The following is a 17668-nucleotide window of genomic DNA, read 5'->3' as shown; positions in this document are numbered from 1 at the left end:
GTGTGTGGCTTTAGCTGTTTTCAGTTTCATCTTCAGAGGGGTATCTGTGTAGGTATTCACCTTCCTCTACAGTTGGGTGTCTCGATCAGGAACACTTCATAGAAGAGGTTTAAGAAACACGGACTTAAGTAAATATTCAAAAAATCGAAGAACATCAAATGTTTCACATCCACTCCACCTGCTGAATGACCAATGCTGACTTTTAGATTCAAACCCTAAGGCACTGGAGAAAAGGCATAGAGCTACTAAAGTAAGTTTCGCTAACACTTGTTCCCTTAAGAAACCACTAAATTAACACAATGAGTAATCAAGCATCATCTTGTGATAACAGATCAATTTTAATTCTAGCACCTGAAGCTATACAAGGGTATGCTCTATAAACTTCATGGGACTGTTGTACACACTTGATAAAGTGACAACTGTGCAATACCACTTAGCATCTCAAAATCAGGAACATACTACTGAATTGCTTAAACACAATCCACAGAATTAAAAACAAAATCAGATGCCATCCACAGTTATACTAATTATCCATTAAAAGCTTACACTTAATACTTCATATAACAATCAATACCTAGGAGGGAATATTGAAAGTGATTTCAGAGTCTCATCCTGTTGTACTCTATTGGGAAGTTTTCTTGAGTAGATATGTGACTGGCCAAAGATGGGTACAACCAAGACCAGACCAGCAAGTAAAAGTTCTACCACAGTTTCTGTAGTTTCCACTTGTTTTTCTTTGTCAGTTAAAAGTGAACAGTGAGAATTAAATACTTATCTTTACATATACACAAGGTATGCTGCGAAAGCATATCTGCATACAAACATATAAAAATACTTGTTAACTAGTTTGATAAGAAAATAATGTATAAAAGTATGTAGCAAAAACATTAATCATCTCTGACCCTGGAAAGATCAATTCCATATTTTATATTACATCAAACAAAAACAGTTTTAGTTTTTTGAATCCCTTATCCAGAAATACTCGAAAAGGAAGACAAACAGAAATTATTCATTTTTACCCTTAGCATGGCTGTGAAAAAGAGTTAAATTAAAAAATCAAGTACACTGAAATGTCTAAGTCCTGAATGAGTCCAAATATTTGACCACGTAGAATATTATCATCTTCAAGAGTAGGAGTAATAACACAGGTTTTTATGAGCAGTTTTTAATCCATAAATACAATAGGCATTTTGGTATTTTGGCCACCAGAAAACAAAAGTTGTAGTATCAGTAAAGGTCTGAGATGGTTCACTTTTGTAGATTCAATTCAGTGTATTTAAGATTAATAAAGGCTGACAATGAAATGTTTAAAGATAGGCAAAAATTCACATTAAAAAAAATTCCTATATTTCTATTTAGAGTAACAGTAGGCAGTATGATTCCAAAAGTTAAAAATTTCACAACCTGTGGCTTCAGCTTGGCAAACAGCTTAGATTCCAAAACTGATTCATCTCTATTAAAATGTAAGCACTTAAAAAAAGAGCATGTCTGTGTCTATAGACATATATTTTAAAGGAATCAGATAATCTTTGAAGCAGCCTTAGTGTTTCCTTTAAATTTGTCTGGAAATGACCATTGTATTAGCTTCACAGAAAGAACTAGCCAGCTTCTTGGTCTAAGGCTAACATGGTGATCATTTGTCTAAGGCTAGAAAGGTACCAACAAGATGTAAACCGAGGAGAGGAGGAGGAGATGAGGGCTTTTCCTGGCAGTTGGTAGCTAAAACTGAAGGGATTCTAGAAAATGACACAATGGCAGCCTTTCTTGTCTTTTTCTTTGCGTGTTGGTTCCGGTGAAGGAGGACATTCCTGCTCTTGAAATTTCCTGTAAGATAAAAAAATTCTAAAATATAATTGCCTTCTTGGTAATCTACTATTACAAACACAGGTTATTTTTTGCACAAGTTCACTTTAAGGGCATATGCTTTTCCATGTTAAACTTCAACGAGGGAACAAAGCATATTCTTTCTTTCCTACCCCCACCAAAAAAGGGCACAAATGCGTCAACACCAGCATAAGCAGAGCTGTGAAGTTGCTTTAATGGATGAGTCCTGAATCAGATGAGATACCAGACTCAGTAATCTCTTAAGTTCCCATCCCAATTTGAAATTCCATGACTCTAAGGTATACTTAAGAATAAGATTCAGGCCGGGCGCGGTGGCTCAAGCCTGTAATCCCAGCACTTTGAGAGGCCGAGACGGGCGGATCACGAGGTCAGGAGTTCGAGACCATCCTGGCTAACACGGTGAAACCCCGTCTCTACTAAAAATACAAAAAACTAGCCGGGCGAGGTGGCGGGCGCCTGTAGTCCCAGCTACTCTGGAGGCTGAGGCAGGAGAATGGCGTAAAACCCGGGAGGCGGAGCTTGCAGTGAGCTGAGATCGGGCCACTGAACTCCAGCCCAGGCGAAAAAGCAAGACTCCGTCTCAAAAAAAAAAAAAAAAAAAAAAAGAATAAAGATTCATCATTAGAGTGCAACATAAAATTAACCTTACGAGGTATGCAGGTCTTATCCGTGTTCTGCCATTTATTAAATTCAGTATTAGACAAAGTTAGTTAACCTAGTCTGAGCCTCATTTTTTTAGAGGGGAATAATGGAAACCTACCTTTCACAGCTGTTGTGAGGATTAAAGATCTTGTGATGTTAAAATATATCTAATAGTTCCTGGCATTTAAAACAAAACAAACAAAAAACCTCCTTTACTTCCCCCCTCATTCCTGAATTACCGATGGATAAGGAGACAGCCTAAGAACCAAAACCAAGGACAACATTTCAAAAAGGCAGTCATAATTATTTTAAGAAGGCACTGCCCCATCAGTTGCTTAACACTAAAATGGAACTGGAATGGGAAAAGGGGGCAAAATACATATAACATAAAATTTTCCGTCTTAACCATTTTTAAGTATACAATTTGATGGTATTAAGTATATGAATGTTGCTGTGCAACCATCATCACCATCCATCACCAGATCTCTTTTTCATCTTATAAAACTGAGACTCTGTACCCATTAAAAAATAATGGGACTGGGATTTTTAACAAACTACTAAAAAAGAAAAAGCCATAACCTTCACTTTTCTTTCCTTCACAGAAAGATAATGCCTGGGCAAGGAGTTAATAAGCAGAAGATCATCGCTCAGGTCTCACTTTACCTTAGATACAAAATAAATATGAAGCCCAGGCACGGTGGCTCACGCTGTAATCCCAACACTTTGGGAGGCCAAGGCGGGTGGAACACGAGGTCAGGAGTTCGAGACCAGCCTGGACAATATGGTGAAACTCTGTCTCTGCCAAAAAATACAAAAATTAGCTGGGTGTGGTGGCAGGCACCTGTAATCCCAGCTACTCGGGAGGCTGAGGCAGAGAACTGCTTGAACCCAGGAGGTGGAGGTTGTAATGAGCTGAGATCATACCCCTGCACTCCAGCTGGGGCGACAGAGAGAAACTCACTCTCAAAAAAAAAAAAAAAAAAAGGGCAGCCCACTTCACATTCCTATCAAACTGTCTAACTAGCAGAGATTCCCAGATCTACAGAGCAGAGTATGAAACAGGGGCCAGGCACCAAGACCCAAAATAATAAATCAAATCCTACTCACTAAAGCAACTTCATCTTTCTTACCCACAAACATATCTATTAATTCTATCAGACTTCACCCAACACCTTAAGCTTCTTGGAACCCGTTAACACTTTTTAAGCCAACGGGGCCCCCTACAGCATCTAACAGAAAAATTATTTGTTGTGTGGGACATTATACTTCACACCTTGCAGGATTATTGAATCTCTACTACCTGGCTTACTCTCAGCCTGGGATGAGTTGGGAGCACCGGTCTGGAATCACAGTTTTGAATTAAAGCCCCAGTTCTGCCATTTAATACCTAAACTTTGAACAAGCTATTTAACTTCTTTCTCTGTACTCCTGCTTTCTCCTCTGAAAGTGAGGATAAAACAGTGTTTAATTTATTGGGCTATGGTGAGGATTACATGTAATAATACATGTAAAACATTTAGCACAGAAGCTGGCAGAGATTACCATGCAAAAGTTAGCTGCTGTCATCACTATCTTCACACTATCACCCCCTTTGGAAGCAGCACTTATTCTTTTCAAAATCCTATGTGTACTTTATACTTCATAATTAAACTAGATTTTATATTCTCGAAGTAACTAGAATATGTACTTAAAAATTTTAATGCACCATGTGCATTAATCCCTAAAAAGAATCACTTCTGTATAAAATATCCTTTCTTACTAAAAACATTTAATACTAATTAATTAAAACAAACTTCTAGAATGTGTTTTGCTTACCTGATAACCCGGACAAGTTCATGGAAAGCTTGATCTACATTCATCCTAATCTTTGCTGATGCCTCCATGTATGTTACCTTAAGTTGCCGTGCTAACTGCTGTCCTTCTTCCTGTGTTACCTGAAATTCCAACAGTTATGTTTATGGTACATTATTAACAACTGGATTTGCTCCATCTATTCGTGGCCACAGATTGTGCTAATAATTCAGCCAAAGGCCAAGTTGTTTTATCACAAGATGAACCAACAGACTTAATAGCTCAAGATAAACTAAAGCCCACCTCTGCAGAACAATGCAGAACATATCTGTGATGGAAATACTAGCCTACAACAATATTTCCAACTAGAGATGATACAAAAAGTATTAAATACAACAGTAATACATTCTGGGAAGGGCAAGTGTAAGGTGCTATTAAAGTATACAACTCTGTCAGGGGATCAGGGAAAGTTTCCCTGAGGAAGTGACATTTAAGCCAAGAAGATAACAGAGTATGGATTTGAGGGGTGGAGGGTGGGGGTGTGAAGAAGTATCCCTGACAGAGAAAACTGAATGTGTGAGGCATGAGAGTGAATGGGCTTTCCAAGAACTAACAGAAGTGTCATATAGCTGGAATACAATAAGCAAAGAAAGAAAATGGCAAGAGGTGAGGATGGAGAAAAGTGTAAGCTTCAGAGGCCATAAGGTCTCCTCATCATTTGCATTCCCCAGTACCTGGTACACAGGTGACACTCATCAATACGCGGGGAGAAATGAATTATGAATGCGATCACAGGCCCTCACAATGCCTAAAATTTTGGAGATCAAGGAAAGGTGGCATCAGCTGATTGATGTATAAAATGGCAGGTCAGAATAAGAAAACATAAATGAATGTAAGTTCCTACATGTTTTAATTGTAAGGATTTGAATAGTGACGATTACCAAAAATTATTAAATTCTATTACATTTACATTTATATAGTGGGGCTTAAAATTATATTTCTGAAAACAGTACCTTTTATTGCTATTATCATCACAAAACTAAACACTTGATGAAAAAATTAGAAAAGCCAAATTGGGGGAAAAAAAAAAATCAAAGAAAATTTAGGAACCTATCAACCACAGAGAACCATGTTCTTTTGGTCATTTTTCAATGAGGCATAGTTTTTACACTACAAAAACAGGATCATAATTTTTGTATATCTCATACTCTGGAAGCATTCCGAACTCATTTATCTAGGAGTTCTTTTGTAAATCCCACAGGCCTTTCTAGATAACCATGTCATTTGCTAATAAAGACAGTTTTATTTCTTGCTTTTTGATGTGGGTATCTTTTATTTCCTTTTCCAGCATTAGTGCACTACCTAGAACCTCCAGTACAATGACGTAAGTGGTGAAGGGAATACTCTTGACCTATTTTGGATCTTAGAAACAAAGCTAGTTTTTCACCATTAAGTATGCTGTCAGTTATAGAATTTTTTTGTAGATGTCCTTTCTCAGGTTAACCAAGTTCTCCACTACTCCCTTTGTATAAGGTGTTCATCAGGAATGGATGGTGGATTTGCCAAATGTTTTTTCCTCCATCTACTGAGATGATTATATGATTTCTCCTTTTTAGTCTGCTAATATGATGAATTATATTGACTCACTTTCAAATATCAGACCAACAATCCATTCCAGGAATAAACTCTCCTTGAGTGATATATTGTCCTTTTTATATATTGTTAAATTCTATTTAATATTTTTATTAAGAATCTTTATATCTGTGTTCATGAGAGAGATTGGACTGTGGATTTCTTACGTTTTCCTCTGGTTTGGGTTTCTGAGTGCTATGCTGGCTTCACGTAAGTTGGGAAGAATTTTCTATCCTCTTCAATGTTCTGGAACACTTTGTTTCAGAACAAGTAATATGTCCATTTCATTTAACTTGAATTTATTGGCATAAAGTTGTTTATAGTATTATCTTTCAAACATCTGAAGGATCTAAAGTGAAGATACTGCTCTCATTCCTGATATTGTGTCTTTTCTCTTTTTTATCTGATCATTATGGCAAGAATCTTGTCAATTTGATTGATCTTCCAAAAAGCCAGTTTGGGGTTTTTATTTATTTGTTTTTTTGGTAGAGGTGGGGTCTCACTATGTTACCCAGGATGGTCTTGAACTGCTCTTCTGGGCTCAAGCAATCCTCCCACCTCAGCCTCCCAAAGTTGGCATCACAGGAATAGCCACCACGCTCCACCAATTTTTCTTTCCTTTATGGTTTTACTATTTTCCATTTCATTGGTTTTCATTCTCTTATTATTTCCCTTCTACTTACTATGGGTTTTAATTTTCTCTTTCTTCTAATTTCTTAAGAAAGAACCTAAAGGTCATTCAGACCTTTGTTCTAATACAAATATTTAGTACTACAAATTTCTCTATATATACTTCTTTAGTAGCCTGCCACAAATTTTGATTTTGTGTTCTAATTTTCATTCAGTTCATAATACTCTGTAATTTCCCTTTTCATTTTTTTCTTTGACCCAAGGGTTAGTTGGAATATGTTAATTTCCCAATATTTGGAGATTTCCTAGATACCTGTTACTAATTTCCAAGTTAATTCTACTGTGGTCAGGAAATACATACTGTCTGACTAAAATCCTTTTAAATTTATTGAGGCTTTATGATCCATTCTTATTTCAAAATAAGGTGCATTCTACTGTTGCTGGATAAAGTGTACACTTAATGTCAATTAGGATATACTGTTTGATATTGTTGCTGAAGTCAACTGTATCCTTATTATTTTCTTTCTACCTTCCTATCAGTTGAGGGGGTAGTGAAGTCTCTGACTTTAAGTGTGAATTTGTCCATTTCTCCTTGTAGTCCTCAACATCTTGCTTCAAGATTATTGAAGCTATTAGATAACGAATGTTTGGGACTGTTATGTCCTCTTGATGAATTAATCTCTTTATCATTATAAAACACTCTTCTTTATCCCTGGTAAAGTCTTGGCTCTGAAATCTTTGTCTCATATTTATATAGCTACTTTAATTATCTTCATGATTGCTAGCCAGGCAATCATGAAAATAACTAAAGTAGCTATATAAATATCTTACTCCATCCTTTTACTTTAACCTTTGTGTCTTCGTATTTAAAGTAGATTTCCTGTAGCATCTTGTTTTTTTATTCAATCTAACACATCTGCCTTTTGAGACATTTGCACAATTTACATTTAATGTGCTCATGGATATTATTGCGTCATCTTGCTATTAGTTTCCTATCCATATCATCTATTCTTTGTTCTAGTTGTCGTCTTTCTCTACCTTCTTTTGCGTTAGCTCAGTTGTTTTTATGATTACATTTCATCTCCTTTGTTGATTAACTATGTATCTGTTATTTCAGTGGCTGTTTTAGAATTTATGGTATACATTTTTAATTCATGACAGTCTAATTCAAATGATCCTATACCAATTCAAGTATGGTTTAAGAACCTTACAACAAAGCCAGGTGCAGTGGTGTGTGCCTAAAGTCCCAGCTACTTGGGTGGCTGAGGCAGAGGATCACTTGAGCTCAAGAGTTCAAGACCAGTCTGGGCAACACAGTGAGAACTTGTCTCTCAAGAAAAAACCAAACTAGTTAACAACAATGTTTCTCCCTCCTGTTCTTTTTTGTCATTAACTTTTACCTCACAATGTGTTTATTATTTTTGCTTTAAATATTCAGTTATGGTAAGAGTAATTTATATTTATCCACATAATTACCATCTCTGGTACTCTGTATTCATTTGCAGATTCATATTCAGATTTCCATTTGGTATCATTTCCCTTCTGCCTAAAGACATCTTTTCACATTTCTTGTAATGCAGGTCTGCTGATGATGAATTATCCCGCTTTTTATATGTCTGGGGAAAGTCTTTATTTCATCTTCATTTCTGAAATAAATTTTTGGTGGGTATTGAATTCTAGTTGACAGTTTTTGCTATCAGTACTTAAAAGATTCTGCACCACTATCTTCTGGCTTCACTGCTTCCAATGAGATACAATGATTGACTCCTGCCATCCTTACATTTGTTCTTCCATATGTAATGTGCTCTTTTCCCCCTCTGTCTGGCTATTTTTCAGATTTTTTTCTTTATCACTGATTTCAAGCAATTTCATTATAATGTATCTTATGATTTTCTTCACATTTCTTGTGCTCCGGGTTTGCTAAGCTTCCTGGATGTGTGTCTGTATTTTTCATCAAATGTGGAAATTTTCATCAATTACTTCTGCTGTTAATCCCATCCAGTGCATTTTTCATGTCAGACATAATAGTTTTACTTCTGAAAGTTTAATTTGGATCTTTTTATATCTTTCATGTCTCTAACATGTTTTCTCTAGCTTCTTGATTCTATAAAAAAGTCAAAATAACTGTTTTAATGTCTCTATCCACTAATTCTCTCTGTCATTTCTGGATCTGTTTCTATTAATTATTTGTTTTCTAATTGTGTGTCATATTTTTCTTGCTTCTTTATATGCCTGGGAATTTCTGAGTAGAAGGTTGGAAATTTTACCTACCAGGTATGAGATTTTTTTTTTTTTTTTTTTGGATAGGCAATAATAAGCCACCCAGGCAGGTGGGAAACCTGGCTGGAATTTTTATTGTCTTTGTGTTGAAATTATACATTAATTGAGAAAGCATTAAAATATTTTAAATATCAAGTCAGTAACCATGACTGTGGTATATGTTTTCATTTATTCAGTCTTCTTTTATGTCTGTTAGTAGAATTTTAATTTTTTTCCATAAATGTACATTTATTATAAAGTTGGCTCTCAGATGCATTACAGTTCTCTTCTTATTGTGAATGGTACTTCATTTTCTACTTGGTTATTGCTGGGATGGAGGAACACTATTGACTTTTTTTTTTTATTATACTTTAAGTTCTAGGGTACATGTGCATAACGTGCAGGTTTGTTACATATGTATACTTATGCCATGTTGGTGTGCTGCACCCATCAACTCGTCAGTACCCATCAATTCATCATTTATATCATGTATTCCTAAACACATTCCTGAGCTTTCTTCCAGGATGCAGGTATTTGGAAACATGTTATCCTTTCAGGTCATGCTCTAGGTTTTGTTACAGGGTACCAGAACAGCATTTAGTTTGGCTAATTTTGCCCTACTACTGGGACAAAACCCTTCTGAGTTATACTATCCAATACTCCAAGAAATATAAGGTTTTCTACCTTGACTGGTTAGAATATGAATTATTCCTGACTCTGCAGAGCTCAAGGTATTGTTCCTTCTAAACTTTTCAGGTAGTTTGTTCTCCCAGTTTAATATTCTATTCCAAAAATTTAGCAGCCTAAATACAGTATCATTAGTTTATTACACCAATATACATATATCCAACACTTCATAACAATTTGTGCCCTGTTACATTCCAACAGGATAACAGGTAGGTTCTACATAGCACTGGTATACTTAAGTTTATCTTTTAAATTTATCTTCTCTCTCTTCAAAATAACGTATGTACCACAAGGCCTATGCATTTGAAATATAAACTGATCAAGTTACCCAAACAATTAATAAGGAAGGAAGCTGCGTAAACACAGAAAGCTTCACAGACACACCAATTTTAGACAGGACAATTTCTATTTTAGGGAAGTTTGACAAGGAAAATTCCTTCCTGTAAAATACCCCTATGCTGTCACAAATTCTGTTCCATCTTCCCGGGATGTCATCCCTTCTCTCTCAACTCTACACTCTCAAATTCTTCCTCACTAACCTTTCAAGACCTAAGCAATGAAACTTCCCCCTAAGTGTTGGTGCTGTTTTGGAAGCACCTTCTCAGAGCTCCCATCACACCCTCTGGTTACCACCGACAAGTCTCTAACAACACCACAGTAACATTTTTCATTTGGTTTTCTTGTTCTTTCACCACGTCATCATGTCCTCTGAGGCTAGGAAGTTAAGACAGGCTTCTCTTCGTACATCCAAAGCTTAAAAGTATGCTTAGCAGCTAAATAAATAAACACGTTAAGTAAATGGTGTATGACTAATCAAATAGGTACATTCTTAAATTAAAACAATATATATATACACAGAAAGAAATCTCAATAAATTACTTACTTTATTGGGGTAAATATGATTGGGGGAAGGAAATATATGTACTTAGAATTTTTCCACTAGTTTTTCTGCTCAAAAAGATACCTTGTCCTACCCATCATGCATAATGTAATTCAACCCTGCTAGGGGTATGTGCTTCACTTGTTTTTATTTGGTTTTGTTTTGAGACAGGGTCTCACTCTGTCACCCAGGTTGGAGTGCAATGGCATGGTCACAGCTCAATGAAGCCTCAACCTCCCAGGCTCATGTGACCTTCCCACCTCAGTCTCTTGAGTAGCTGGGACTACAGGCACGTGCCTAATATTTTTTTTATTTTTAGTAGAGACAGGGTTCTGCCATGTTGCCTAGGCTGGTCTTGAACTTCTGGGCTCAAGGGATCTGCCTGCCTTGGCCTTCCAAAGTGCTGCAATCACAGGTGTGTGTCACCACGCACAGCCATTTATTTGTTTTTAAAGCATGGTTTCACATCACTGTCTTCCAGGAAACAAAGCCAGCAAATTCATACATACATTTCTGGTGAAGAAATCTCTAACCACATGCTTGTGAGCTCACTGACTTTTGACTAAGTAGAAACAGCATTGCCATCACCAAAGCAAACAATGAAAGATAAAAAGGAGCCATAGCACTGTGGAATTTAGAAATCAAAAGAAAACTGAAGAAAGCTACACAAGTAAGTATTTCCTAGAGGTTCCTCGACTCAGATAATTTCACAAAGACACCAAATATTAAGCCTCATCTCCTGGATATTCTGATTTGGTAGATTTAAGCACTTTCCAGACATGTTTTGTTTTAAATAACCAGCACAAATCTGATGCAACAAATTCACAGAACTACATTTGGTAGCTTCCAGTAAGACTCAGTTCAAAAACACAATTAAGTATCAGCAGCAGTTCACAATAGTATGTATGAGCTCATCTAGTACTACATATTTCCAAACTGAATAAACTACATTTGTAGCACTCAGAGTTATGTCAAGTTAATGAAGTTTACAGAAGCAAAACTTGTTTTCACAAATATTTATTATGCAAAAAGAATCATCATATTAATATCACGTCTTAACTCATTGGCACCCAGATTCATCTACTCAACAAATATTTATTTAGTGCATACCTCTGTTCTATATGCTGACAATAAAGCCTGAACAGACCGGGCGCGGTGGCTCAAGCCTGTAATCCCAGCACTTTGGGAGGCCGAGACGGGCAGATCACGAGGTCAGGAGATCGAGACCATCCTGGCTAATACGGTGAAACCCTGTCTCTACTTAAAAATACAAAAAACTAGCCGGGCGACGAGGCGGGCGCCTGTAGTCCCAGCTACTCGGGAGGCTGAGGCAGGAGAATGGCGTAAACCCGGGAGGCGGAGCTTGCAGTGAGCTGAGATCCGGCCACTGCACTCCAGCCTGGGTGGCAGAGCAAGACTCCGTCTCAAACAAACAAACAAACAAAAAGCCTGAACAAAATTGACCTGTCAAAACCGAGAAGCCCTCATAGTACCTACACCTACATTCACCATCTAAATTCGCCCTTTTAGATGCACATAAGGCACAGATAAGGCCATATGTGGTTAAGACCCTCTATTATTTGAGAAGGAGGGGTTCTTTTTCCTAGGAGGCTATAGGGGGCACAGTGTGGTCAAAAGTACTGACAGATGGGAGTCTGGATTGATATACTTAGCTATCTATTATTTTAAGTATAATGAGTTATTTTCTCAAATTAACAGTTACGATTAATAATTAAGCAACTAAAAAGGAGGGGAAAAAGAGGGAACAACCAAGGTAAGCCAGGAGAAAGATGGTAAAGACAAAAAAGCAAAAACAGTTGATTTCCAGACAGGGTTGAGTTGAGGACAAGGAATTTGAAATCAGATATATCATGAAATTCTACTGTCTAAGCCAAAATACTGTGGTATTAAATTTCAGGTTCAAATGCTGCTATATTTACCTACTTTCATATTTCAGCAAAGGTAAGCAAATCATTTACCTATGTTTTCTTCCTACACCTTTAGCAGAATAAACAAAATAACTGGCATATCTTTTTTTTTTTTTGAGACGGAGTCTCACTCTGTTGCCCAGGCTGGAGTGCAGTGGCCGGATCTCAGCTCACTGCAAGCTCCGCCTCCCAGGTTTATGCCATTCTCCTGCCTCAGCCTCCCGAGTAGCTGGGACTACAGGCGCCCGCCACCTCGCCTGGCTAGTTTTTTGTATTTTTTAGTAGAGACGGGGTTTCACCGATGACTGGCATAACTTAAGGGACCAGATGGCCGTTAACACTAAACAACCATTCAAATTCTACAGATATCTTTTTATTTCACATAAGCCTCAGTGACTATTCTGTCTACTGCTTCATCATCACTGCCTAGAAAAGGTGTTCAATAAATACTGGATGAATGGATAGAAGGATAAAAGAAGCAACCCAGTCCACAGATAGAGGCCGCAAGCAAGCAAGCAAAGCCTCTTCTGGATGATCTCCCCTCCCTGGTGGGGTTCAGAATCTCAGGAGCCAGTGGTAGAAATGGCCAGTACTGACCCACAAATTCAAAAAACAAGGAGAACTGGCATTTATTATCTACAAGAAAATACGATAGAAGGTAAAGAAACTACAAAGGGTCATGTCTAAGACAAAGGTATAAGAAAACAAGCTGCGTCGGCAACAGAGAGCAAGCCAGACAGGTTACTAAGAACCTAGAGATGACAAAAAACTAAACATCTCTCAACAGGGAGAAAGAAGCTTTTACAGCGTCCCCGTGGCCTGTCCAAGTTGACTTGGTAGAACACGTAAGTGTGTCAAGACATAGACCAACACCTTTAATTGTGAAGAGATTTTAAAAAGGTAAAAACCGGCGGGGCGCAGTAGCTCACGCCTGTAATCCCATCACTTTGGGAGGCCAAGGCGGCGGATCACAAGATCAGGAGTTTGAGACCAGCCTGGCCAACATGGTGAAACCCCATCTCTACTAAAAATATAAAAACTTAGCCGGGCATGGTGGCCCGTGCCTGTAAGCCCCCAGCTACTCAGGAGGCTGAGGCAGGATAATCGCTTGAATCCGGGAGGTGGAGGTTGCAGTGAGCCGAGATTGTGCCTGGGAGACAGAGCAAGACCTGTTTCAGGGAAAAAAAAAAAAAAAGGTAAAAACCTCTTACTATAGCATCTCAATTTCATGCTATAGTATCTCAATTTCAATAGCATGCCCCTCAAGGGTAGGAGATAAGGCACGTTTGTCTTTGCACATTCAGAGCCCAAGACACTTTAGAGAGACAAGGAGACAAAGTAATACCAACAAAGGACACTGGGGAGGCTGGAGGAGCAGGAAATACTATCTCAGAGCTAAGTGATGTGCTTCAAAAAGGAGGAAGTGATCAACGATGTCAAACGTCACTGACATTTGCCCAATTAGTGATAATGACAGTGGCACTTGTCAGTACAATCAAGAATGGCAGGAGAAAAAGTAGAGAAAGTTGAAGTTTTAGGAGTTTTGCTATTAAAGAGGGGCAGAAAAAACATACTCAGAAGGGAATGTGAGATTAAAAGTTTGTGCTGTAGTCTTTTTGTTTTAAAGATAAAAGACATTGTAGCATGTTGTATGCTGATGGGAATGATCATGTAGAAATGTTCATCTAAAATAGAACAACTGCTGGGGTAAAGTCCATGAGCTGGTGAGAAGGAAAAGGATCCAGTGTCTGGTGGAGAAGTTGTTCATAGACAGATGAACAGTTTATCCATGTAAGTGGAGGGAAGTGAACTTGATGGGGTACCTGAGCACTCAGGTTAGTAGATATGGAGGTAAGGACATGTACAAATTTCTCACAGAAAAAGGAAAACATACGCATTATCAGCCAAGAGTGAGGAAAGAGAAAAAACTGTTACAAGTTGAAGAAAATGAGAAAGTACGTAAAAATTATCCAAACAAATGGGAAATAAGTGGACTAGGGAAATGTAGGATTTCCAGTCAGCACTAAAGGCCCATAAAGATCAGTGGTCATGACATTAAAGTGAGAGGAGTCAACATGCCTGAGTACAGGTGCAAAGGAAAAAAAAGCATAAGGAAGAATAAAACTTTTCTTTGTGTCTATCCTTCAGAGAGTAGACGCCATATAAATGAGCAGAAAACTAAGCAATCGGATTTCAGGCACTTGCTTTCCTCCCTTGGATATATATACATCTAAGCTTTTCAGCATATACATAATTTGTGTCTATTTATATGGTTTAGATGGAAAAATAAATACAAAATACAAAATAACTTACTCCAAAAGCTAACACTACGTATCTTTAGGGTGACCGAAATAAGGAAATCATTTCCTGTATGTTCTCCCACTTTTTAACTCTGAGAATCTATTACTTTTACAAAAAGTAAAAAAAAATCCATGAAAAAAATTATAATCCAATGATATACAAACAAAGCCAGTGCCACAATATGTTGACTGTCTGCAGACAGATGGGAATTGCATACCACATTCTGGCAATCTCCAATACAGGTTGAATATCCCTTATCTAAAATGCATGGGACCAGAAGTGTTTGGGATTTTGGAATATTTTGATTTTAGAATACAGTATTTGCATATACATAATGATGTTTCTTGGGGATGGGACCCAAGTCTAAACACAAAATTCATTTACTTTTCATATATACTTTATACACATAGCCTGAAGATAATTTTATACAATATTTTAAGTAATTTTGTGCATGAAACAAAGTTTTGACTGTGTTTTGACTGTGACATCACATGAGGTCAGGTGTGAAATTTTCCACTTGTGGAATCATGTTGGCTCTCAAAAAGTTTCAGATTTTGGAGCATTTCAGATTTCAGATTTTTGGGCTAGGGATCCTCAATCTGGTATATAGACAACTTAAAGATAACTCATATAGACCCCAGCTGATAATGGCAGAGCTTCTTTGGGTTCTAGTGGGTATATACCCTCCTCCCCTCCCTATTGTGCCACTGCCTACCCTACAGGAGATCTCCACCTATCCTAGGTCTCCTACCTATCCCTTTACTGGAGCTACCACCATGAGAAGGTTTGAGAAAGATCCTATTTCTATATTTGGGGCAGGAAGCATATACGGGTGAGGCAGAAGTCAGCAAGAGATAGGGAAAAGAACTCCTTCAATGCACATCTACTTTGCCATTATTTCCCAGATGCAATGACATACAGAGTTTCTAGTATTAGAAAGAACTGAGAAGAGCCACAGGCAGGGTCCACTGGGCAACGTCAATAAATATAATCAGGTTTAGAAACCTCAAGGAAATGGTCTAAAAAAAACTAAATCTAAAAAAAATAGATGAAGTGTCTATGCTAGGTTTATAATGCAAGTAACGCCATATTCTTAATTATTTCAAATGGTTTATATTGATTTGAAATGAAGAACAAATGTTTTCACCCTAACTTATAACTCAGATTTGCATAAGACCTAGCAGGAAAATTTATTCTATACCAAGTTTCATCAGTGAACATTTCCAAATCTTAGCATTAGGATAATACATCATTTTCTCTTAAGTCAGTGTTTGAAATCTGGTATGCCAATAAAATTTTATGTACACAGCTAAAATCAGACAGTTACAAAATAGAAGGCAGCCCTCAAAGCTGTTTATCAACCAATTTTTCCTGATGTTTGCACTTTTCCAACAAAATCCTAAGAATCTGTAAACACAACATAATATAAAAACAAGAATACTTAAATATCAGCAAAAGAAACAATTTTAAAAATACATTTCAGATGTGGGGTAGAGATGAAAGACCTTAAATACACACACACACACACACACACACACACACACACACACATATATAACATTGATATTGTTTGGCTGTGTCCCCATCCAAATCTCATCTTTAACTGTAGTTCCCATAATCCCCACATGTCGTGGGAGGGACCAGGTGGAGATAATTGAATCATCGGTGGTTTCCCCCATCCTGTTCTCATGGTAGCGAATAAGTCTCACAAGATCTGATGGTTTTAAAAAGGGCGGTTTCCCTGCACACACTCTCTTGCCTGCCGTCTTTGCTCCTCCTTCGCCTTCCGCCATGATTGTGAGGTCTCCCCAGCGATATGAAACTGCGAGTCCATTAAACCTCTTTTTCTTTATAAATTACCCAGTCTTGGGTATGTCCTTTTAGTAGCATGAGAACGGACTAATACAAATGAACAGCCTGCATTAATATACAACTGACCTTGTTCCCCTCCTCCACAAAAAAGGTGAATGTACAATGTTACCAAAAAATTGTTTTAACTAATAAAATTTCAGTAAGTGGGTAAAGAAACAAGTGAGAATAAATTAGCCTGCAAACTAAATACTAAAAATATTATTTTATTAAATGTTACCAAAGTGTTAGAGCTAGCCAATGTAAAGAATTAATAGAAAATTCAGTCATTAAAGTGACTTAGAAAAAATCCAAATATTCTAATGTAAATGAAAGCCATTCTCTACATGAAGTTAATTTAGTATTAACACTGAATAACTTAGGCCTTTAGTGGTAACTTTGAAATTATTCAACTAAGTTAGAGTTTTGGATGTAATCCAAGAAATTATTACATGTGAATGAAGCTAGTTCAAACACTTGCAGGCTTATAAAGTCTTACAAAATTTTATGAAAAACTATTTGAAAATAAGAAATTTTAATTTCCCCAAATCTACGTCCTTTCTATTTTTTTACCCGCTGTGACTTCTGTAAATACAGTGTGCCAGACTCAGCTATAAACACTTAAGTGGCATGGAGCACAGTATTTTTTTTTTTTTTTACCAGATTTTCAATTATTTCCTTAAATCTATCAGTTCACTCACATGATTACAAACAATTGGTTTCCCAACAGTGAAATTCCTTCTCACCTGTCTTTGATGATCCAGATCTGCTTTATTACCAATTAAAATCATTGGGAACTCATCACGATCCTTTACTCTGAGAATCTGTCTTTGAAACTTATAGATTTCTTCAAAACTTAAAAAAAAATCAAAAACAAATTAATCAATTTGGTCAAGTATCAGAATTCAGCAAGTCTCATGCCCCTTTTAGTACTTTATTTTTCCTTTTTCTATAAAAACAAAAAGTCCAAATTCAATAAAGTCTAGTGATCTTGACAAAAACAGTGGATCTACATTCTAATATGGTACAAACCTGCCTCTATCTGTGACTGAAAAGACCAACAGGAAGCCCTCGCCAGTCCTCATATACTGTTCTCTCATGGCTCCAAACTCTTCTTGTCCTGCTGTATCCAAAACTACAGAAAAAACAACAAACGTAATTATACTTGTGCTTTCATTTTATAAACTGCTTCCCCACAAGGGCAAGACCAATTAATGTGGGTCCT

The 17668-nt window shown here is 37.1% G+C and overlaps 1 protein-coding gene across 3 annotated transcripts in view; it reads right to left on the bottom strand.

Moving 5' to 3' along the window:
• Positions 1 to 317: 317 nt before the first annotated feature.
• RRAS2 (RAS related 2) overlaps positions 318 to 17668 on the bottom strand; it is a 147200-nt gene continuing 129849 nt past the window's right edge. For all 3 annotated transcript variants that reach the window (XM_033207684.1, XM_033207683.1, XM_033207685.1), the window contains 4 exons: positions 17476 to 17578; positions 17190 to 17298; positions 4303 to 4421; positions 318 to 1824 (listed from right to left, as the gene is read on the bottom strand). In XM_033207684.1, the coding sequence (XP_033063575.1) occupies positions 1737 to 1824; positions 4303 to 4421; positions 17190 to 17298; positions 17476 to 17578 (419 nt within the window). In that variant the 3' untranslated portion in view covers positions 318 to 1736. The remainder of the gene's footprint in view (positions 1825 to 4302; positions 4422 to 17189; positions 17299 to 17475; positions 17579 to 17668) is intronic.

This window comes from Trachypithecus francoisi, unplaced genomic scaffold (genome assembly GCF_009764315.1).
Source record: "Trachypithecus francoisi isolate TF-2019V2 unplaced genomic scaffold, Tfra_2.0 Lachesis_group8, whole genome shotgun sequence".
Taxonomy (NCBI): Eukaryota; Metazoa; Chordata; class Mammalia; order Primates; family Cercopithecidae; genus Trachypithecus; species Trachypithecus francoisi.
Note: the sequence above shows the minus strand (reverse complement) of the source record. Positions and strands in the feature narration are given on the sequence as shown.